Here is a 25,540-nt window from a genome sequence, read left to right as displayed (position 1 = left end):
AGCATTATTGTTTATATCTTAAGAGCTCAGAATAACTAGTGCTTTGGTGTAGCTGATAAAAAAGTAGGCATGAACACCACCAACTTTTGTAGTACTTTGGTGTAATCCTAATTGTACGTGGAAGTTGAACAGACAGGGAAGAAGATTAGATTACATAGTATAGAAGCGGTTGTCTTCACCTTTTTTAAAAAAAAGCTTAACCTCCACATACTAAAGCTACCATGCAAACAAACTGTTAATTGTTTTCCACTGACCTGGTCTCCTTTAGAGCAATTGTATCAATTATTTTTGTGGGTATCTGTGCCAGATCTGAGTCCATCTGTTTTTACAGATTGTCCGTATAATTCCACTTTAGATGATTAATACTCAGGCTAGCTAGATTTCCCTTAACCAATAAGAAGTTATCAGCTTGCAGCTGTTGCGTTAACATTTTTGTCTGTTGCATCACTCATGTTGCTTACAGCCTCTGGGATCTTGTTTGATGAAAAAAAACGGAGCGTCATTTTGCACAAGAGCACATCTGCAGTGGAGTGGGCCAAGATTACCTGCATGGTTGTGTAAGGTTGTGCATTACATGAAATGACTGTGTCCCCAAGTAATTTACTTTTCCCTCTGAGGGCAACAGCAAATCTAACATTCATGTTGTAACAACAGAAGTGTTGTCCTGTTTTTAGGTGTTCACTTTTGATCCTGGAGCAACTGTCAAACAAAGAACAGCAGAGGATGTCAAAGCTGATGAAAATTTGACAAAACTTTGCATCCATAAACGGAAAATCATTGCAGTAGCTACACTACATAAAAGTATTGAGATACCACATCCTTCCCTGCTTCTAACCAGTCCAGGGGGTGGAACAAGTAAGTTTTCAAAAACTGAAATATTATCCAGTCTGTTCTAGGAGTGAGTGTGGATTGTATTATACATTATCCAAAAGCTACATAGCCCCATATTTTTACTTTTACTTTTAGTATTACTCTATGCCTTTAGTGATATTTTAGTTTACATGCTACTCGCAATCCAATATTCTTCTCCTGAAATAAAATGGACATGATACAATCTGCATTGCAGTCAACATTCTTTATTTTTAATCTGCAAGACATGTAATATTAATAGGAGATATTAAAACTAAAATGTGCAATGAACATTTAAATTGCTTTTGTTTTTTTTTAAAAAGTGATTGCTGCAGTTACACATTTCCACTTGTTTAGAATTGAAGAAAGCTCTGTCTATATTAGTTTCAATCAAAGTAAGCTTAAGTCTGAAACGTTGCTTACTATAGCAATAATAATATTAACCCCATCGTCCCGATTCTGCATGTTTGAATCCCAGGTTGAACATTTTGAAATTGTTTGTTAATTTCCATCTGTTCTTGGCCACTAGGAGGAACAAGTGACAGCAAAATGTCTCCTTTAAAAAGAAATTCTTGGGATATGAACGATGTTGACAAACCAGTATTTATTGCCTAACTCCAGTTTCCCTGAGGACATTAAGAATCAACTACGTAGTGAGTGACTGGAGTCGCATAAAAGCCAGATTGGATAGCAGTGGCAGGTTTGCTTCCTTGAAGGACATTAGTGAACCAGTTGGGTTTTTACAACAATCCAGCAGCTTCTGTGCTCATTTTCTGGTGCAAACCCACAAATTACCCAATTTATTGAATTAATTTTGTAACTTGCTACTGTGGATTTGAACTCGTGACCTCAAGAATAATCACTAGGCTATTGTACCCAAATTGACGAATGGGGAGGGGGGTACGATCGAAAGCAGCAGCTGGCAATGCAATATGCATTCAGTGTTGTTGACAGATAGAAGTATGGGAATATCTACAGCTTGTTTGTCCCACTGTCTGGCTAAAGGAGGCTCTGTTAAGGCAAGTGACCAGTGTGATATTACAGGAAAACTGGAGGCAGATGATTTTACCTCCTCATAAATGTTTTTTTTGGGCGGGGGGCGGGGTGCTGTATGATAACCGTTGTTAGACAACTCTCATTGCTGCCACAAAGGGGAGTTTTTCATTGGCCATTATTTCACTGACTTGCACTTTTTCAAGACCTTTTGATTATTGGTCTATTCTGGTTACTTCAGCAAAATAGTGTGTGATGTATTTTCTTTTTCTATCTAATTTTTCTCTTTTAATGCTCCCCTTCCCCACTCCTGAATAGAGTAATTCATGTTTGTGATAGTTCCACAGGAAGCAGCAGCAACCCTCCAGTTCCTCAACCAAGTGGTTATATTTCATGTGTAAGCCTTCATAATAAATGTCAGTACGATCTTCAAGCATGAGGCCATCACAGCCAAGCATAATCCTGCCCTTACCTGGTGTCTGTGCATCCACACTTCCAATGGGAATTGCTGTCTAACAAAATTAGGAGTGAGAACTCTGGCTGTTTTTTTTTCTCCCAAACCTCCCTGGACCCAAATTTCTTTAGCTTTGAAGCCAATTGTAACACGTCTTTCCTGCCCCATCCCCTTTGCTGGAATAGACAGCCAGAGAAGGCAAATTATTCAGAGTCAAAGGAAACTGGATCATTAGGATTACATTAATGCCAAACGAAACATCTCATAAATCATGAGACAAACTCTTTTTAAAAAAAAAAAATCATGAGTTGCTACATTTTGGTTTATTTAATCTCGGTTCCAGCTCTTTACAAAAACGATATTACTGCATCCGAAATTGCTTTCTAAAAGTCTTTTTAAAAATCCTACCCATTATCACCATCCTTCTTGAGTTGGGATCACTATTTTATTAATTTCGCATGTCTCGTGATTAATTTGCGAGAGTTGTATATTCTATGTAATAAATAGCTGCAGTTATTTGGACTTGACCTTTTAGAACAGATGCAGGCCAGGTTTGCAGCAAAATAACACAGGCTCTAGATCTGACACTTAAGTGCAAGCAAAAACCATGAGCGATGTGCCCATTGTTGGTTTGAAAGTGTGAACCATTTACATAGTTCTCATAGACAAAACACCTCCCATATGTTCAAATGGGCGTGCACTCTTTCACATCCTTTTGATTAAAAAATCTCATTCTTAGCATTTCCTCATGGTGACAGCCCTGTAATGTTTACATAACAAAATAACATTTCAAAAACCTACCAAAATCCTGTACTCTTCCAGATGTGCCCCAGCTCTCTGTGGCTTAGACTCATCCACTACTATTGAATAAGATTGAGGTCCATGTTGCTGCGGGTGTTCAGACGAGTAATACTGCATTATGCAGTGCAGCAAAGCGCTCACAAGAGCAACAAACCTGGGATTCATGAACATGTTCAATAACAAATGAAGAAGCTCCAAAGTTGTTGCACCAGCCTCAGTGGGCATTTAAAGGAAGAAACGGCTTTCGCGTATTTATCTTGCGTTTCACGCCTCTAAATTAATTTAAATTTTGTTTTTGGATCGTATGGTGCAGGAGAAGGCCATCCGACCCATCGTGCCTGCACCGGCTTTTTGAAAGAGCTATCCAATTAGTTCCACTCCCCCGCGTGTTCCCCATAGCCCTGCAATTTTTTTTCTTTAAAGGATAGATCCAATTCCCTTTTGAAAGTTGAACGGGAATTTCTGTACGCTTTATTTTTTAATTCCCACGTTTTTTTACTCCTGTTCCCAGACTGTCAAAAAAAAAAATCCATTCTGACTCCCAGACCGATTTTTACTGGCGTATTTGTAAAGGGTGCTAGGCAACTTTTCTGCTGCCTGCACAGTTAGTCTGGAGCCCTCTGGCTCGTTTGATAAAAGAAATGTTAAAAAATAAAAAAACACAAGTGATTCTGCATTTGTGAGGGGGCCGAGGATGAGAGGATGCCAGCATGCATATTAGTGATGCACTCTTAAGAGCCAGCACCCTGTATCTTCGAACTAACTTCGTGGGGAGAGGAGAGAAAAACAAACACCATGGTACTTGTGGTGTCTTGTGATTGAAGTGGGGTGTGGCAAAGCGGGAGGAGGGTCGGTGCAGGATGGGGACAGACAGTGAGCCAGCATGGATTTATGAAAGGGAAATCATGCTTGACAAATCTAGAATTTTTTGAGGATGTAACTAATAGAGTGGACAAGGGAGAACCATCAGATGTGGTGTATTTGGACTTTCAAAAAGCTTTTGACAAGTTCCCACATGAGATTATTGTGCAAAATTGAAGCGCATGGTATTGGGGGTAATGTATTGACATGGATAGAGAACTGGTTGGCAGACAGGAAGCAGAGAGTCGGAATAAGCGGGTCCTTTTCAGAATGGCAGGCAGTGACTAGTGGGGTACCGCCAAGGTTCAGTGCTGGGACCCCAGCTATTTACAATATACATTAATGATTTGGACGAAGGAATTGAATGTAATATCTCCCAAGTTTGCAGATGACACTAAGCTGGGTGGTGGCAGTGTGAGCTGTGAGGAGGATGCGAAGAGGCTGCAGGGCGACTTGGACAGGTTAGGTGAGTGGGCAAATGCATGGCAGATGCGGTATAATGTCGATAAATGTGAGGTTATCCGCTTTGGTGGCAAAAACAGGAAGGCAGAATATTATCTGAATGGTGACAGATTAGGAAAAGGGAGGTGCAACAAGACCTGGATGTCATGGTACATCAGTCATTGAAAGTTGGCATGCAGGTACAGCAGGCGGTGAAGAAGGCAAATGGCATGTTGGCCTTCATAGTGAGAGGATTTGAGTATAGGAGCAGGGATGTCTTACTGCAGTTGTACAGGGCCTTGGTGAGGCCACACCTTGAATATTGTGTACAGTTTTGGTCTCCTAATCTGAGGAAGGACATTCTTGCTATTGAGGGAGTCAAATGAAGGTTCACCAGACTGATTCCCGGGATGGCAGGACTGACATATGAAGAAAGACTGGATCGACTAGGCTTATATTCACTGGAATTTCGAAGAATGAGAGGGGATCTCATAGAAACATATAAAATTCTGACAGGATTGGACACGTTAGATGCAGGAAGAATGTTCCTGATGTTGGGGAAGTCCAGAACCAGGGGCCATAGTCTAAGGATAAGAGGTAAGCCGTTTAGGACTGAGATGAGGAGAAACTTCTTCACTGAGAATTGTGAACCTGTGGAATTCTCTACCACAGAAAGTTGTTGAGGCCAGTTCGTTAGATATATTCAAAAGAGAGTTAGATGTGGTCCTTACGGCTAAAGGGGTATGGAGAGAAAGCAGGACTGGGGTACTGAAGTTGCATGATCAGCCATGATCATATTGAATGGTGGTGCAGGCTCGAAGGGCTGAATGGCCTACTCCTGCACCTATTTTCTATGTTTCAATGCCATGCGCATGCTCTCTTGCTCCGGTGCCACTTTGTGTGATCTGTCCGTTAGAGGCGGCTTCACTGTTACAACTACAAGAGCTGCGTTCCTTTCCAGACGGACGGTGGGTATGTGGAAGAAATCCTTCACGAAACCATCAATCAATGCACAGCACTGTCATGTGACCGCAAAGATTTGGTCCGTGCACGGAAGACTATCTTTGATTGACTATCGGCTTGAAATCCTCCCTTTGCTCCAACTTACTGATTTAAACAATGGCAAGGAAAAGGGAAATTGTGACTTTAGACAGTTCGATCGCGAGTTGCAGTCAATTTTTAATTAAAAATCACGTGTCTCGAAGTTAATTTGCAAGAGCTGGGATTATAGAGATATTAACAGCACTTTTTTTTCAGGAGTAGAAGCATAGTGTTCCTCAAAGTAAGGATCAACAAATGGTGGAGGGAGGACTCCATTGACCATGTTTAATGGGTTGAATGGTCTTTTCTTACTCTAAATTTAGTTCTTATAAATGATTAATCTACCTTTCTGTTTTTTTAGGTGGAACTCCTATGGTACAGTCACGGGCAGCAACTCCAAGAGCAATGAGGAATAAATCACAAGAAGTAATGGCGAATTCTACAGTGCCAGATTACAAGAATACATTTCTGCCGAAATCGATGATGGGGATTCCAAATTCTGCGACGCGGCTTTATCAACAGGAGCTGTGTGGAAGCCCCCAGCATGAGCTTCATGGTTATTCTAGGCAGAGACTGGGTAGTAATGATCAAGGGCAGAAGTCTCCATATCGTGGAAGTCATGGTGGTCTATCCAGTCCAGCATCATCAGGATCACAGATCTATGGAGATGGTTCTATTTCTCCTAGGACTGATACAATGGGAAGTCCTGATGTGTTTACAAGAAATAATCCAGGCTTTCATGCTGGGCCAAACTCCAGTCCTATTCACATAAATAGAATTCCCCATTCCCCACCCACAGTTCTGATGCAGAATTCTTCATCCCACTCATCCTGTGCTATGGCTGGTAGGACTTCTATACCTCTTTCACCAACAATGACTACAAAAAGTCCTGTAATGAAAAAACCCTCTTGTAATTATTCATCGAACATGGATATGCCACGAATTATGTTTCACAAACCTCCCCAAGGACCCCCAACATCTTGTGCTCTCCAGAAAAAGCCATTGCCCTCCGAGAAGGATCCATTAGGCATCCTTGACCCCATACCTAGTAAACCTAACCCAGTACTTATGAACACATCTAATTTCCAGACAACCATGCACTCTCAGGTACCTATGATGAATGTAAACATGCCTCCTGCTGTTGTCCCTTTGCCAAGCAACCTACCATTGCCAACAGTCAAGCCTGGCCCTGTAAACCATGGAACACATGTACCAAGGGTTCAACATTCAACTTCCACATCTGTATCTCCTGCTCCAGTCACCTCCCCTGTACACATGATGGGACCCGTAATGGGAAGAATTGAGGCATCACCACAGAGGTCAAGGTCATCTTCCACATCCTCTGATCATGGAAGCTTAATGATGCCACCTGCAGGCCCTCAGTCAGGCTGCAGTGGGATAAAGGTTCCTCCAAGATCACCAAGGTCATCTATGGGCTCTCCACGACCATCTATGCCATCCAGTCCATCTACCAAGCCTGATGGGCTTCTTCATCAATACAAAGATATTCCTAATCCATTGTTGGTTGGGATGAACAATGTTCTAAATCCTCAAAGTAACCCTTTGTTTCCATCTGTATCTGTTGGAAATGTACAACAACAAAAGGGTCAGCCAGGTTTGCTAGGAATGCCCTTAAATCAAATTTTGAACCAGCATAATGCTGCCTCATTTCCAGCAAGCAGTTTACTTTCAGCAGCAGCCAAAGCACAGCTAGCTAATCAAAACAAACTGTCTGGTAGTAACAGTAGTGGTGGAGTTGGCAGTGGTGGCAATAGTGAAGGACACGGCACTTTAAATACCATGTTTCCTCCAACAGCCAACATGCTTCTTTCAGTTAATGAAGGTCAGAGTGGTCGTGCAGCACTGAGAGACAAGCTAATGGCACAGCAAAAGGACCCTTTAAGGAAACGGAAGCAAGCAACCCCGACAGTATTGAGTATGCTAAAACAGTCTCAGATGGGCAGCTCAGGAGTCACAAAGTCTGTGATTGACTCTTTAAGGAAACAAGGACAAAATTCATCCATAACTATGAATAACACCATGTCTCAGTTACTTAAATCTATGAGTTCACAGAGTTCACAAATCAGTGGCAATAGCAGCACTAGTTGTGGTAATTCCACGACAGGTATTTCTTGTTCGTCCAACCAACATAACTTTTCAAATACCAATTTGAACTCAGGTTCCATTCATAACCTATCGGCTCAAAATTTAACAAGAGGGGAAGGTATTTCTTGCCAAAATACAAGTACTAATTTAATCCACAGTTGTCCGGGCCCAAACAATCAATTTGTTGGGTTAGTCGGACAGCTCCATGGTAGTGGCAATTGTGGGCTGCTTCATCAGTCTGCAATGACTTTGGGAAATAGTTTGCATTCCAACCATCATTCAAGAATTGCAGCCTCTTCAATAATGGTACCAAACAGCAGTGGCATTTGTAGCCAAACCAGTGCTGACACAGGTATGGTTTTACAGTGATGCACTTTTCACTAATCCATTGTTTTAAGATTTTGTTTCAAACTTCAGCTCTGGGTACATTTATAGTTTTTAATAAGTCTTTTGCAATTTTGACACAATGATCATGATGTATGCTGCATCATAAGCTTTCGTTGAGTATTGGTCAAGTGCTATTTTGTATCACATAACCACATTTTATTTTGGTATACTATTATTTCAAAGATTTCTCTTCACTCACACGTATGATTTAAATGTTCATTTCTTCAAGCATAAGAATAATACTCCAGTGCTCTTGATCCTTTAATGATTGATGCATTTCTCCTAATTGTTTTTCTTTAACATACACATTTTCCAGCTTTCATGTGTGTGACCAATATAATGAGTAAAAACTGACATACCATTATACCCAAGTTTACCAAATGTTTGTGAAGCCTCAGGAAGATTATCTCCCCTCAATGGTGTGATTTTGAGGAGGAAAATAAATTAGAAGCATGAATACACATTTCAATTGAGTTATTGAACAAAAATATTCTTGTTTTTAAATGAAGAATTGAATTCAACATTTTTTAGACTTGGAAGTCATTTGGAGCCAGAAACCTGTTTAACAAAGTGAGGAACAATGCAGACATTGTAGGAGGAGTGTGAAATATTAGATGAGAGGGTAAACAGAGGGGTTTAGCATCTTTGAAGGTACATAAATCGCCAGACCTGGGTGAAATATATCCCAGGCTGTTGAGAAGTAAGGGAGGAAATAGTGGAGACTCTAACCATCATTTTCCAATCCTCTCTGACTACAGGTGTGATACTGGAGAACTGCTAATGTTCTAAAAAGGGAGAAAGAGATAACCAGTGTAATTACAAGCCAGTTAGCCAGAGTAATTATAGGCCAGTCAGCCTAACCTTGGTGGTGGGCAAATTGTTGGAAAAATTCTGAGGGATGGTTTTTTAGAAAGGCATGGATTATTTAAGGGCAGTCAGTGTGGATTTGTTAAGTGAAGATCGTGTCGGACTAACTTGATAAATTTTTTGAGGTGTTTAACAAGGAGGGTTGATGAGGTTAGCACACTTAACGTAGTCTACATGGATTTTAGCAAGGCTTTTGATGAGGTCTCCATGGCTGACTGGTCAGAAAAGTAAAAGCACATGGAATCCAAGGGAAAGTGGCAGGTTGGATCCAAAATTGGCTCAGAGGCAGGAAGTAAAGGGTAATGGTTGATGGGTGTTTTTGTGACTGGAAGGCTGTTTCCAGTGGGGTTCCACAGGGCTGAGTACTAGGTCCCTTGCTTTTTGTGGTATATATCAATGATTTAGACTTCAATGTTGCAGATGATACAAAATTGGCCGTGTGGTTGATAGTAAGGAAGAACGCGATAGACTGCAGGAAGATATCAATGGACTGGTCAGATGGGCAGAAAATGAAAAATGGAATTCTATCCAGAGAAGTGTGAGGTAACGGATTTGGGGAGGACTTAAAAAGGCAAGGGAATACACAGTAAATGGTAGGACACTGAAGTGTAGAGGAAGGGAGTGCATGTCCACAGATCCCTGAAGGCAGCAGGACATAGATATTGTGCTAAAGAAGACATATAGGGGATGCTTTCCTTTATTAGCCGATGCATGGAATATAAGAGCAAGTAGGTTATGCTAGAACTGTATAAGCCAATAGTTAGCACACATCTAGAGTACTGCGTACAATTCTGGTTACCACATTACAGGAAAGTTGTGATTGCACTAGACGGGGTTCAGAAGAGATTTAGGAGGATGTTGCCAGGACTGGAGAATTTTAGCTATGAGGAAAGATTGGATAAGCTGGGGTTGTTTTCTTTGGAACAGAGGAGACTTAATTGAGGCGTAAAATTATGAGGTGCCTTGATAGATTGGATAAGAAGAACCTATTTCTCTTTGCAGAGGGGTCAATAACCAGGGGGCATAGATTTAAAGTAATTGGTAGAAGGATTAAAGGGAAGTTGAGAACCTTTTTCACCCAGAGAGTGGTGGGGGAACACTCTGCCTGAGGTAGAGGCAGAAACCCTCATTGCATTTAAAAAGTACTTGGATATGCGCTTGATGTGATGAAACCAACAGGGCTACGGATCAAGAACTGCAAAGTGGGATTAGGCTGGGATAGCTCTTTTTAGCCGGCACGGACATGATGGACCAAATGGCCTCCTTCTGCACCGTAAATTTCTATGATTTCGTCAAGTATCCTCCATTAAAATACAGTACAAAAATTATTACACAGACCATTTAGATCCTTGAATAATATTTTCTGCATTGAAAAGAAATGCTAACTTCTATTGTACCCATTTAAAAAATAAAAATTGCAAGTGGTTGACATACAAACTGACTATTCGGCCAAGGATTGCAAAACATATGTTGTATTGTTGGCAGATTTAGCTTAGTGTATTCTGGGAAGGATGACTACATTATGACCAATTTGCTGTGTAGCTGTACTGCATCATTTCTCTTAGCATTTTGGCTCAAATAAGCCAAACTGTTGTGGGAATTTGTTTAGAATAGTTAAAAGCACAGGCTGGCTGGAAAGAAGATGTAACATGTCGTAAAATGAGAGAGAAATCTGCATGTCACTCTCCGAGATTTCTTGCTCATGGCATTTGTAGAAAGAAGCTGCACAAAGGCTGGTGAAACTGGGGAGAGAAATGTACACTTTATTTACAAACCGTGTTGGTTTAATTAAATTATAACTACATGATAGATGATGTATTGATTCCATTGGATAAATGGAAATATTTTTCCTTTGCTACAAAATTATTCGCTAATATTTTGTGTGTGTAGCTTGTAACACCTTTTTCCTCCATTTTCTTGCCCTCATCAATGCTATCCTTGTCAGGAGGGCAGGATGGTCCATCCCATGGACATCTCCACAGACGACAACGTTGTTCCTTGGTCAACCTGCCAGGAGGTACGCTTGAGTGTTGTAGGATCAGAGCCCATTATCGTTTCCCCATCACCCCAACCAAATAAATAATTCTAGCCAAAGCAAAATGTCTGAACGAAGAAAAACACTTCTTCCATATGGATTTTAAGCAGAGTAAAAGAAGATAGACTACTCTAAATATGAAAATATTGCTGGAACACACTCCTGTTGGGGGAAAAAACATTCTTGCTCTCAGTGTTTCATTCAGTAATTCTTAAGAACCTTTGCCTTTTACATTCTTCTCATCATTTTCTATTTCTGTTGATTTCTTGGATATATTTTGTTAACATGATGCTGTATTATCCTTTCATCTCCAAGTCCAAGATTTAAATTAGTATAGATAGATAGCGTTAAAAATATCTGTTCATCTGTTGCGAAATGTAAAGTTAGTTTTTCTCCGCATCTCTGGTTCTTGACCGTTACAAAAAAATGAAGCAAAAATGCCCAAAATGCTGGCCTTGTATCATTAAAGAACCTAATCTGAAGCAGTTATTTGGGCTGGATTTTCGAGAGGTTTGCAACCGGGTTTTCGCCGTGATTTGACCCTCCGCAGCAAAAACCCGGTCGCAAAGCCCAGGCGGTATCCTCGGCTACCTGTTTGTGGCGACGATGGGAAATACTGCCGGGGACAGCTGCGCCGGACGTGTGACAACGTGGATTGCATTATCACCCGAGTTTCAGCACACTCCCAACCAGTGCACCGTGCCCAGAATAGCAACAGGTAAAACCTGTCGGTGCAGCCCTGCCAGCTGCGGTAAGTTAGAAAACCTGCAAAAAAGGTACATTAAAGTTTTTATTTTTTTATTTTATTTTGCAGCGATTAGTTAGTTAAGGGTCTTGGTAATGTTTTTTTTAATTTTTTTTACCCCCCTCCCAATGCCCCTCTCGCAGCACAAACGACCCCGCACTAAAGTTAACGAAGCTCGCATTTTGCGCCACGAATAATTGTGCAACGCTTCCCTTTGTAATGACCCAAAGGCCGAAAATTGGTAGCCCAGCGAAAACAGTAAGTTTTGCGTATCGCTGTTTGCGCCCCAAAATCCGAAAATCCAGCCCAATTGTGCTCCAACAATACTAGGGAGCAGACTGAAGTACTGAAATTATGACAATTGATGAAGTGTCCTGGATTATTTATTTTATCTATAGATACATAATGGGAATTGATGGTTTAAACAAAATCATGTGATAATGTCAGAACAACACAGTGGCTTCATTTGTGTCAATCATTGGCTCCTTGTATATATTCTATTTATATAATATGTAATGTGGATCCTATTTCATATGTCAAAATATAAAATTTTAAAAACACTGCCAACTTCATTAGATTTGGGATTATATATGTATTTGAACTGTGTGGCATGACATACAGGAATGGTAACATAGTGGTAAAGTTACAAGACTAGTAATCCAGAGGCCTGAACGAATGATCGAGATGTGAGTTTAAATCCCGCCACGACAGCTAGGGAATTTAAATTCAGTTAATTAAATAAAATTTGGAATAAAAAGCTAGTGTCAGTAATGGTGACCATGAAACTATGGGATTGTCGTAAAAACCCATCTGGTTCACAAATGTCCTTTAGGGAAGGAAATCTGCCGTCCTTACCTGGTCTGTGGTTGAATCTGAAATGGCCCATCAAACCAGTTGCCAATAAGAATATAAACAAATGGATCACCTGGCATCGACATCAGCACCAGCTACTGACATGACAACGGCACACCCAGCCCAGTCGACCCTGCAAAAGTCCTCCTCACCAACATCTAGGGACTTGTGCCAAAATTGGCAGAGCTGTCCCACAGACTAGTAGAGTAACAGCCTGACATAGTCATACACTCAATCATATATTTTAGCCAATGTCCCTAGCTCCTCCATTACCATCCCTGCATATGTCCTGTCCCACCGGCAGGGCAGACTTCCAGGGGTGGCGGCACAGTGATACACAGTCGGGAGAGAGTGGCTCTGGGAGTCATTGACCCCGGACCCCATGAAGTCTCATGGCTTCAGGTCAAGCATGGGCAAGGAAACCTGCTGATTATCACCTACCCTCCCTCAGCTGGTGAATCAGTACTCCTCCATGTTGAACAAGGGGGATCAAGGGCTATGGCGAGAAAGCAGGAATGGGGTACTGAAGTTGCATGTTCAGCCATGAACTCATTGAATGGCGGTGCAGGCATGAAGGGCCGAATGGCCTACTCCTGCACCTATTTTCTATGTTTCTATGAGCACTGCTTGGAAGAAGCATGGAGAGTTGCAAGGGCACAAAATGTATCACCAAGAGTGGCTTGGTAGCACCACTACTGGCTGAGTCCTGAAGGACATAGCAGCCAGACTGGGCCTGCGACATGGTGAGAGAACCAACATGAGGGAAAACCCTACTTGACCTTGTCCTCATCAATCCACCTGTCGCAGATGCATCTGTCCATGATAGCAGTGACCACCTCACAGTCATTGTGGAGACAAAGTCCCATCTTCACACCCTCCATTATGTTGTGGTACTATCACCCTGCTAAATGGGACAGATTCAGAACAGATTTGGCAGCTCAAAACTGGGCATCCACGAGATGCTGTGGGCCATCAGCAGCAGCAGAATTGCATTCCACCACAATCTGTAACTCATGGTCTAGCATATCCCTCACTCTAGCATTACCATCAAGCCAGGGGGCCAACTCTGGTTCAAGTTGGAGTGTTGGAAGAACATGCCAGGAACAGCACCGAAAAATGAGATGCCAAACTGGGAAGGTTGCAACACAGGACTACGTGCATGCTAAAGAGCAAAAGCAGCATGCTATAGATGGGGCTAAACGATCCCACAGTCAACGGATCAGATCAAAGCTCTGCAGTCCTGTCGCATCCAGTTGTGAATGGTGGTAAACCATTAAACAACTAACTGGAGGAGGAGGCTCCATGAATATCCCCATCCTCAATGATGGTGGAGTCCAGCTTGTGAGTGCAAAAGATGATACTGAAGCATTTGCAACTATCTTCAGCCAGAAGTGCCGAGTGGATGATCCATATCGGTCTCCTGAGGTCCCCACCATCACAGAAGCCAATCTTCAGCCAGTTCAATTCACGCCACGTGATATCAAGAAACGGTTGAGCGCACTGGATACAGCAAAGGCAATGGGCCCCGACAACATCCCGGCTGTCTTGCTGAAGACTAGTGCTCCAGAACTAGCTGCGCCTCTAGCCAAGCTGTTCCAGTACAGCTACAATGCTGGCATCCGACAATGTGGAAAACTGCCCAGGTATGTACTGTCCACAAAAAGCAGGATAAATCCAATCCAGGCAATTACCGCCCCATCAGTCTACTCTCAATCATCAGCAAAGTGTCGTCGACAGTGCTATCAAGTGGTACTTACTCACCAGTAACCTGCTCACTGATGCCTAGTTTGGGTTCCATCAGGACCACTTGGCTCCAGACCTCATTATAGCCTTGGTCCAAACATGGACAAAATAGCTGAATTTCAGAGATGAGGTGAGAGTGACTGCCCTTGACATCAAGGCAGCGTTTGACCAAGTGTCGCATCAAGGAGCCCTCGTGAAACTGAAGTCAATGGGAATCTGGGAAAACTCTCAATGGCTGGAGTCATACCTAACACAAAGGAAGATGGTTGTGGTCATTGGAGGTCAAACATCACAGTCCCAGAACATGGCTGCAAGAGTTCTTCAGGGCAGTGTCCTAGGCCCAAACATCTTCAGCTGCTTCACCAATGACCTTCCCTCCATCATAAGGTCAGAAGTGGGGATGTTCGCTGATGACTGCAGACTGTTGAGTGCCATTCACAACTTCTCAGAAAATGAAGCCGTCTGTGCCCGCATGCAGCAACACCTGGACGACATTCACACTTTGGCTGATAAGTGGCAATTAACATTCTCTCCACACAAGTGCCAGGCAATGACTATCTCGAACAAGTGAAAGTCTAACTGCCGCCCCTTGACATTCAACGGCATTATCATCACCGACTCCTCCATCATCAACATCCTGGGAGTCACCATTGACCAGAAACTTAATTGGACCACAAAAATACTGTGACAACAAGAGCAGGTCAGAGGCTGGATAAAAGGGAACCAGTGGATGTAGTGTATTTGGACTTCCAGAAGACATTTGACAAGGTGCCACATAAAAGGTTACTGCACAAGATAAAAGATCACAGAGTTGGGGGTAATATATTAGCATGTATAGAGAATTGTTTTCTGTTCGTTAGCCAGAGAATAGGGATAAATGGTCCATTCTCGGATTGGCAATCGGTAACCAGTGGGGTGCCGCAGGGATCAGTGCTGGGACCCCAACTATTTACAATCTATATTAACGACTTGGAGGAAGGGACTGAGTGTAACGTAGCCAAGTTTGCCGATGGTACAAAGATGAGAGGAAAAGCAATGTGTGAGGAGGAGAGACACAATTTGCAAAAGGACATAGACTAAGTGAATGGACAAAAATTTGGCAGATGGATATAATGGTAAGTGTGAGGTTATGTACTTTGGCAGAACAAAAATCAAAGAGCAAGTTATTATTTAAATGGAGAAAGATTGCAAAGTGCTGCAGTACAGCAGGACCTGGGGGCACTTGTGCATGAAACACAATTCTTAAAAATATGGTAACTCCAGCAATGACTTTTACAGATCACTTTTTTTTCTTGCGAAATGCAGCTGAAGTGCAAGGACAGGACACATCCAAAGCGGAGAAGACAGATGAACAATAAAAACTGACTGGTGTATCAAAAAAAGGTTAAGAATATCTGAAATAGAAAACACTTGAAATGGGTTACAGGAGAGTCAGCGTCAGGGGAAAAGACATGCACATGTGCCTCCCGTCATATGGGATACTTAAGTGCCCATTTTAAAGTACAGCAAGTGATCAGGAAGGCCAATGGAATCTTGGCCTTTATTGCAAAGGGGATGGAGTATAAAAGCGGGCAAGTCTTGCTACAGTTATACAGGGTATTGGTGAGGCCACACCTGGAATACTGCGTGCAGTTTTTGTTTCTATATTTATGAAAGGATATACTTGCTTTGGAGGCAGTTCAAAGAAGGTTCACAAAGCTGATTCCAGAGATGAGGGGGTTGACTTATGAGGAAAGGTTGAGTAGGTTGGGCCTCTACTCATTGGAATTCAGAAGAATGAGGGGTGATCTTATCGAAACGTATAAGATAATGAGGGGGCTTGACAAGGTGGATGCAGAGAGGATGTTTCCACTGATAGTGGAGACGAGAACTAGAGGGCATAATCTTAAAATAAGGGGCCGCCCATTGAAAACTGAGATGAGGAGAAATTTCTTCTGTTTTGTGGATCTGTGGAATTCGCTGTCTCAGAGCTTGTGGAAGCTGGGACATTGAATAAATTTAAGAGTTAAATAGACAGTTTCTTAAACGATAAGGGAATAAAGGGTTTTGGAGAGCGGGCATTGATGTGGACCTGAGTCCATGATTGGATCATCGTATTAAATGGCGGAGCAGGCTCGAGGGGCCGTATGGTTTTCTCCTCCTATTTCTTATGTTCTTACATTCTGTGGCGATTGTCTCACCTCCTGACTCCCCAGAGCGTATCCACCATCTACAATGCACAAGTCAGGAGTGCAATGGAACATTCTCCACTTGCCTGGATGAGTGTCGCTCCAACAACACTCAAGAAGCTCGACACCATCCAGGACAAAGCAGCCCACTTGATTGGCACCCCAGCCACCACCTTAAACATTCACTCCCTCAACCACCAGCGTACTGTGGCTGCAGTGTGTACCGTCTACAAGATGCACCGCAGCAACTCGCCAAGGCTTCAAACTTTAGCTTCCACGTTACCATGCAGCACCTGCACAAAGGTCTAGGACAGCATCACTTGACATCGCAATGAATTTTATTTTTTATTCGTTTGTGGGATGTGGGCGTCGTCAACAAGGCCAGCATTTATTGCCCATCCCTAATTGCCCTCAATCACCTCCCAAACCCGCAACCTCTACCACCTTGAAGGACGAGCAGCAGGTGCATGGGAGCACGACTCGAAGTTCCCCTCCAAGTAACACACCATCCTGAATTGGAAGTATATCGCCATTGCTTCATCGTCGCTGGGTCAAAATCCTGGAACACTCTCCCTAACAGCACTGTGGAAGTACCTTCACTACACGGACTGCAGTGGTTCAAGAAGGCGGCTCACCACCACCTTCTTGAGGGCAATTAGGGATGGGCAGTAAATGCTGGCCTTGTTGGCGACACCCACATCCCACAAACAAATTTGTTAAAAATTCATTGCGATTTCAAGTGATGCTGTCCTAGACCTTTCTGCAGGTGCTGCATGGTAACGTGGCTGAAGCTTGAAGAATGAGTTTATTTAGAAAGTTTCTTAAGACTACCAAAATGCTATCTGTCTTGTCCCAGTAGGATTTCTACTCAAGATTGATATAAACCCAATATAAAGGCTGTTCAGGATTTTTTTTAAAAAGATGCTTACAGATTTGTTATGGAAGTGCTCATGTTATGAATGGTTTGAAACAGTTTGGGGAGACGCTGAGCTTGGTATAATCTACTTCTATAAGTTAAGCATGTGTTGCACAAAATTGTGATAATTGGCACATGATTTGTTAGCACTCATTATCTGCTCAAAACTGACATTTTCACTACATCCTGTGCAAAATTGCAGAATATGACTAAAAAATTGTACTGTGCATGTGTGCAAATTACTTGCCAGCATGAAAATTCAGTTCCTTTGCAGAGTTGAACTCAATAGCTATTCTCTCATTCACATCAGCACTCAAAATTTAAACAAAATGATTCAATAGCATCATTCATTACCTAGAATTCAACCTCTCAAAAACATGAGAAATAGAAGCAGGAGTAGGCTAATTAGCCCCTCGAACCTGCTCCGCCATTCAGTAAGATCATGGCTGATCTTCTACCTCATGCACTTTCCTGCACTATCCCCACGCCAATTGATTTCCTTAATATTCAAAGATCTATCGATCTCTCTCTTGAATGTGCTCAATGACTGAGCGTCCACAGCGTTCTGGGGTACAGAATTTCAAAGATTCAACACCCTCTGAGTGAAGAAATTTCTCCTCCTTTCAGTCCTACATGGCCGACTCCTTATTCTGAGCCTGTGACCTCTGGTTCTGGACTCCCCAGCCAGGGGAAACATCCTCCCTGCATTTACCCTGTCAAGCCCTGTAAGAATTTTGTATGTTTCAATGACATCACCCCTCATTCTTCTAAACTCGAGAGAATATAGGACTAATCTACACAATCCCTCCTCATAGGATGTGGCTCCACATCGGAGCTATTTTATCTAATCCAATTACCTTTCCTTTACTTGTTGCAATTACAGCAGGTAACTTGATTTAGGATGCATAATCATTTTTGTACAATATCTTTTTCATTTTAAATTACCGGACCGCAATAACATCAAAGAATGTGTTTGCTTCATTTGTGATTCATTGTTGCCTAATTGTCCTCTGACTCCTTTCCAACCACATAGTTGTAGTATTTCTAAAGGATATATATTATCTAGTCTCCATTTAGATTTGCCAAATTAACCACTGCAATCCAGAATTTTAAAGGCATTTGCTTTAGCAATATCTTCCAAGATTGTATGTTGTCTGCTATTTTGGTATTGTGAATTATTTACCACAGATAATAGATGATTTGTATGTGCACTGTAGCTACTACCAATAACTAAATAACTGTTTAAATATATTATGCTCTGGATAGCTCATGATTATGCCTATTTTTAAGTTAATGCACATATAGGTACAGAACTGAAAACTTTGCTCAAACATTTTAATATCTGAATAATGCAGGTTGATGACAGAAAAATGTGCAACCTCAGTGCACTTATGCTGTTTGACAAGTTTGATGCATGCAGTTTATTTAACTTTTGTCTATTAATGGTAAGAATAGAATGTGCCTAAGGAAATTGGAATTGTTCTTATCCAGGCAAGTGCTGTCAAAGGGCTTATTAGCATACTCGTCCCAATATACGTTAGGATAAATCACACAAGCCAATACACTTTATCATCATCATAGGCAGTCCCTCGGAATCGAGGAAGACTTGCTTCCACTCCGAAAGTGAGTTCTTTGGTGGCTGTACAGTCCAACACAAGAGCCACAGACCCTGTCACAGGTGGGACAGATATTCGTCGGGGGAAGGGGGGTGGTGGGACTGATTTGCCGCATGCTCCTTCCGCTGTCTGCGCCTGACCTCTTCACGCTCGCAACGTTGAGATTCAAAGATCTCAACGCCCTCCTGGATGCACTTTTTCCATCCAGGGCGGTCTTCGGCCAGTCTCCCAGGCGTCAGTGGTGATGTTGTACTTTATCAGGGAGGCTTTGAGGGTGTTCTTGTAACGTTTCTGCTTCCCACCTTTGGCTCGTTTGCCATGAAGGAGCTCTGCATAAAATAGTTGCTTAGGGAGTCTCGTGTTTGGCATGCGGACTAAGTGGCCTGCCCAGCAAAGCTGATCGAGTGTGCTTCAATGCTGGGGATGTTAGCCTGGGCGAGGACACTGATACTGGTGCGTCTGTCCTCCCAGGGGATTTGCAGGATCTTGCGGCGACATCGTTGGTGATATAGCTCCAGTGACTTGATGTGTCTTCTGTAAGTCACCCATGCCTCTGATCCATACAGGAAGAGGGTATTACTACAGCCCTGTAGACCATGATCTTGGTGGTAGGTTTGAGGGCCTGGTCTTCGAACACTCTTCCTCAGGTGGCCAAAGGCTGCACTGGCGCACTGGAGACCATGTTGAATTTCCACATCAATGTTTGCCTTTATTGACGGGAGGCTCCCGAGTTATGGGAAGTGGTCCACGTTGTCGAGAGTCACGCCGTGAATCTTGATGACTGGGGGGCAGTGCTGTGCGGCGAGGACAGGCTGGTGGAGGACCTTTGTCTTACGGATGTTAAGCGTAAGGCCCGTGCTTTCATATGCCTCGGTGAATAAATCGACTATATCCTGGAGTTCAGCCTCAGAATGTGCGCAGACGCAACAAGTGCTGAAGTGCTCTTCATTTATCTTCAGTAACACCACCACTGCTAGAACAAAAACCACTAGTACTTCACCTTAGAGTTATATAACTCAAAATGTTCTCCCTTGACTAGACAAAATCCAAGGATGAAATGTATGATGATTCTGTGACTCAAATGTTGCCATATTATCGTAAGTAAATAATTGTGTATGGGGAATAACTATTATATGAGCACCATTTAACTTAATTAAGAAGTTACTGAAAATGCACATAGAATAAGCCAAACATAACCAAGATCAGAGTCCACATCAACAAGAACTTGCATTTAAAAAGGACCTTTAATATCTCAAAATGTTCCAAGGCGCTTCACGAGCATTATTGATTAAAATTTGACACCAAGCAACAGAAGGAGATATCGGGACAGAACTTGGTCAAAGAGGTAGGTTTTACGAAGCATCTTAAAGGAGGAGAGAAAGGCAGAGAGGTTTAGGGAGGGAGGTGCAGAGCTTAGGGCCCAGCCAGCTGAAAGCACTGCTGCCAGGAGTGGAGCGACTAAAATCAGGGATGCCCAAGATGCCAGAATTGGAGGGGCGCAGAGATTTCAAAGGCTTGTGTTGGAGGAGGATACAGAGATGAGAAGAGGGCAAGGCCATGTCGGGATTTGAAAACAAGGATGAGAATTTTAAAATTGAGGTGTTGCAGGACCGGGAACCGGGAACCAATGTAGGCCAGTGCGCACAGGAGTGATGCATGAATGGGACTCGGTGTAAGTTAAGATACGGGCAGCAGAGTTTTGGATGAGAAAGTTTTTATGTAGGGTGGAAGATGGTAGGCTGGCCAGGAGATCATTGGTTTCGTCAAGTTTAACGATAACAAAGGCATTGAATCGGGTTTCAACAGCAGATGAACTGAGGCAGGGGCAGAGTCGGGCGACATGAAAATGATGCTGTTTAATTTTGTGGTTCCTAAATTATTATAAGTCTTATCCACTGTTGAAAGAATCACCATGTTTATTGATCTCAGCTGAGTTATCTTTTCATATATCTAATCCTACTGATACAGAATAGCAAAATTGGAAGTAAATAAATTATCTCCTCCTTGGTTTTTTTGAGGAAGTTTTTATAATTTACTTAATGGCCCGGATTTTGTGGTGGGTAATGACGGCTAACTGTCAGCATTCACTGTCAGTACCCCTCTGAAATTGACCAAAATTTCAGGATTTAGCACATGTGCATCTAAACGCAGAAATCCTGAAGACATTGCTCCGACACCGGTTGTGCTGTGGATCGCCCCTCCCCCCCCCGCCCCTTCCCCATTGTCAGCAATCCATTAAATAAGTGACATTGACGAAAAATTAATCTTTTCTGCACTAATATCGCTGTTAAATACCATTGAAAGTTGGCCTGCAGCTACAGCAGGTGGTGAAGAAGGCAAATGGCATGTTGGCCTTCATAGCGAGAGGATTTGAGTATAGGAGCAGGGAGGTCTTACTGCAGTTGTACAGGGCCTTGGTGAGGCCACACCTGGAATAGTGTGTTCAGTTTTGGTCTCCTAATCTGAGGAAGGACATTCTTGCTATTGAGGGAGTGCAGTGCAGATTGACCAGAATGATTCCTGGGATGGCAGGAGTGACATATGAAGAAAGACTGGATCGACGAGGCTTATGTTCACTGGAATCTAGAAGAATGAGAGGGGATCTCATAGAAACGTATAAAATTCTGACAGGATTGGACAGGGTAGATGCAGGAAGAATGTTCCCGTGTTTGGGAAGTCCAGAACCATGGGTCACAGTTTAAGGATAAGGGGTAAGCCATTTAGGGCCGAGATGAGGAGAAACTTCTTCTTTCAGAGAATTGTGAACCTGTGGAATTCTCTACCACAGAAAGTTATTGAGGTCAGTTCGTTAAATATATTCAAAAAGGAGTTAGATGTGGCCCTTACGGCTAAAGGGATCAAAGGGTATGGAGAGAAAGCAGGAATGGGGTACTGAAGTTGCATGATCAGCCATGATCGTATTGAATGGTGGTGCAGGTTCGAAGGGCCGAATATCTTACTCCTGCACCTATTTTCTATGTTTCTATTAAACCTTGTTGCAATAGGAGTTTTAAAAGCATATTGACTGCTATGCAACTGTTCTGGCCCTGAAAAACTATTTTTTGTACTTGTGGAATGCCAAATTTCTCCATTACGATAAAAATTACTAGATATTTAAAAATATATAAAGTTCACTCCAGCTTCAGCTTCTTTCTTAACCCCATGTGTACGTCCCGATCTTCACTTCGCTTTCTAGCATTTTTAAAAAGCGTGGATAATCAGTGCTTTTCATTTCCTGGTTTGCTGTCTGTGAGAATTCTTCAATGTGATTGGCTGCTTAGACAGCGTGATGCTGTCACTGCTGCATCGCACTCGGAATCCTCTATTGACAGTACTACAATCAATAGCACGTCGAGAAACCCAACCTTTTCGCAACGGAGATCGTATGATCTCTTTGGACAGCTTTCTTCAAGGTCAGCGGCAATCATCGTTGCATCGCCGGTGACGCAAATTATGAGCCATTAGTCATTATTCAACACTTTTTTAAAAACAAGGTTGTACATGGAAATAATTTTCTGTGTATCGTTGCAAATATAGCTGAAAATATTTTTATTATAAATGGGGTCTTTGAGTAATTTCTTCCAAATAACCTGATTTACAAACATTAAAATATACCACAGAACACAAATTAGGTGGGTCAGTGGGTGTAAACATAGAAAACAGGTGCAGGAGTAGGCCATTCGGCCCTTTGAGCCTGCACCACCATTCAATAAGATCATGGCTGATCATTCCCTCAGTATCCCTTTCCTGCTTTGTCTCCATACTCCTTGATCCCCTTAGCCGTAAGGGCCATATCTAACTCCCTCTTGAATATATCCAATGAACTGGCATCAACAACTCTCTGTGGCAGGGAATTCCACAGGTTAACAGCTCTCTTGAGTGAAGAAGTTTCTCCTTGTCTCAGTCCTAAATGGCCCACCCCTTATCCTGTGTCCCCTGGTTCTGGAGTTCCCCAACATCGGAAACATTCTACCCGCATCTAACCTGTCCCGTCCCGTCAGAATCTTATGTTTGTATGAGATCTCCTTTCATCTTTCTAAACGCCAATGTATGAAGACCCAGTTGATCCAGTCTCTCCTCATATGTCAGTCATGCCATCCCGGGAATCAGTCTGGTGAACCTTCGCTGAACTCCCTCAATAGCAAGAACGTCCTTCCTCAAATTAGGAGACCAAAGCTGAACACACTATTCCAGGTGAGGCCTCACCAAGGCCCTATACAACTGCAGTAAGATCTCCCTGCTCCTATACTCAAATCCCCTAGCTATGAAGGCTAACATACCATTTGCCGCCTTCACCCCCTGCTGTACCTGTATGCCAACTTTCAATGACTGATGAACTATAACACCGAGGTCTCGTTGCACCCCCCCGACCTTTTCCTAATCTGCCGCCATTCAGATAATCTGTCTTCGCGTTTTTGCCCCCAAAGTGGATAACCTCACATTTATCCACATTATACTGCATCTGCCATGCATTTGCCCACTCACCTAACCTGTCCAAGTCAACCTGCAGCCTCTTAGCGTCCCCCTCACAGCTCACACCGCCACCCAGTTTAGTGTCATCTGCAAACTTGGAGATATTACTCTCGATTCCTTCATCCAAATCATTGATGTATATTGTAAAGAGCTGGGGTCCCAGCACTGAACCCTGCGGCACTCCACTAGTCACTGCCTGCCATTCTGAAAAGGACCCCTTTATCCCGACTCTCTGCTTCCTGTCTGCCAACCAGTTCTCTATCCATGTCAGTATATTACCCCCAATTCCATGTGCTTTGATTTTGCACACCAATCTCTTGTGTGGGACCTTGTCAAAAGTCTTTTGAAAGTCTAAATACACCACATCCATTGGTTCTCCCTTGTCCGCTCTATTAGTTACATCGTCAAAAAATTCCAGAAGATTTGTCAAGCATGATTTCCCCTTCAGAAATCCATGCTGACTTGGACCGATCCTGTCACTGCTTTCCCAAATGCGCTTCTATTTCACTCTTAATTGATTCCAACATTTTCCCCACTACTGATGTTAGGCTAACCTGTCGATAATTACCCGCTTTCTCTCTCCCTTTTTTAAAAAGTGGTGTTACATTAGCTACTCTCCAGTCCATAGGAACTGATCCAGAGTCGATAAACTGTTGGAAAATGATCACCAATGCATCCACTATTTCTAGGGCCACTTCCTTAATTACTCTGGGATGCAGACTATCAGGCCCCGGGGATTTATCGGCCTTCAATCCCATCAATTTCCCCAACATAATTTCCCGCCTAATAAGGATATCTTTTAGTTCCACCTTCTCACTAGACCCTCGGTCCCCTAGTACATCCGGAAGGTTATTTGTGTCTTCCTTCGTGAAGACAGAACCAAAGTATTTGTTCAATTGGTCTGCCATTTTTTTGTTCCCCATTATAAATTCACCTGAATCCGACTGCAAAGGACCTACATTTGTCTTCACTAATCTTTTTCTCTTCACATATCTATAGAAGCTTTTGCAGTCAGTTTTTATGTTCCCGGCAAGCTTCCTCTCGTACTCTATTTTCCCCCTCTTAATTAAACCCTTTGTCCTCCTCTGCTGAATTCTAAATTTCTCCCACTCCTCAGGTTTGCTGTTTTTTCTGGAGAATTTATATGCCTCATATGTGGATTTAACACTATCCTTAATTACCCTTGTTAACCATGGTTGAGCCACCTTCCCTGTTTTATTTTTACATAATTGCTGAAGTTTATCTATGTGATCTTTAAATGTTTGCCATTGCCTATCCACCGTCAACCTTTTAAGTATCATTTGCCAGTCTATTCTAGCCAATTCATGCCTCAAACCATCAAAGTTACCTTTCCTTAAGTTCAGGACCCTAGTTTCTGAATTAACTGTGTCACTCTCCATCTTAATAAAGAATTCTACCATGTTATGGTCACTCTTCCCTCTTCCCCAAGGGGCCTCGCACAACAAGATTGCTAATTAGTCCTTTCTCATTACACATCACCCAGTCTAGGATGGCCAGCTTCCTAGTTGGTTCCTCGACATATTGGTCGAGAAAACCATCCCTAATACACTCCAGGAAATCCTCCTCCACCGCATTGCTACTAGTTTAGTTAGCCCAATCTATATGTAGGTCAAAGTCACCCATGATAACTGCTGTACCTTTATTGCACGCATCCCTAATTTCTTGTTTGATGCTGTCCCCAACCTCACTACTACTGTTTGGTGGTCTGTACACAACTCCCACTAGCGTTTTCTGCCCTTTGGTATTCCGTAGCTCCACCCATACCGATTCCACATCATCCAAGCTAATGTCCTTTCTTACTATGGCATTAATTTCCTCTTTAACCAGCAATGCCACCCCGCCTCCTTTTCCTTTCTGTCTATCCTTCCTAAATGTTGAATACCTCTGGATGTTGAGTTCCCAGCCTTGGTCACCCTGGAGCCATGTCTCTGTGATGCCAATTAAATCATACCCGTTAATTGCTATCTGCGCAGTTAACTCGTCCACCTTATTCCGAATACTCCTCGCATTGAGACACAGCCTTCAGGCTTGCCTTTCTAACACACTTTGCCCCTTTAGAATTTTGCTGTAATGTGGCCCTTTTTGCTTTTTGCCTTGGGTTTCTTTGCCCTCCACTTTTACTTTTCTTCTTTCGACCTTTTGCTTTTGCCCCATTCTACTTCTCTCTGTCT

At 42.6% G+C, this 25,540-nt stretch overlaps 1 protein-coding gene across 6 annotated transcripts in view; it reads left to right on the top strand.

Annotated features, from left to right (window-relative positions):
- The window catches only part of mbd5 (methyl-CpG binding domain protein 5), a 294,362-nt gene that overhangs the window by 163,232 nt on the left and 105,590 nt on the right, over window positions 1-25,540 (top strand). For all 6 annotated transcript variants that reach the window (XR_011592643.1, XM_070875343.1, XM_070875345.1 and 3 more), the window contains 2 exons: window positions 675-855; window positions 5,802-7,898. Coding sequence is in view for 5 of the 6 variants with exons in the window: in XM_070875343.1 (XP_070731444.1) it covers window positions 675-855; window positions 5,802-7,898 (2,278 nt within the window). In the remaining variant the exon portion in view is untranslated. The remainder of the gene's footprint in view (window positions 1-674; window positions 856-5,801; window positions 7,899-25,540) is intronic.

The sequence above is a fragment of the Pristiophorus japonicus genome, chromosome 3 (genome assembly GCF_044704955.1).
Source record: "Pristiophorus japonicus isolate sPriJap1 chromosome 3, sPriJap1.hap1, whole genome shotgun sequence".
NCBI classification, from domain to species: Eukaryota; Metazoa; Chordata; class Chondrichthyes; family Pristiophoridae; genus Pristiophorus; species Pristiophorus japonicus.
The sequence above is the reverse complement of the archived record's forward strand: the minus strand, read 5'-3'. Positions and strand labels throughout refer to the sequence as shown.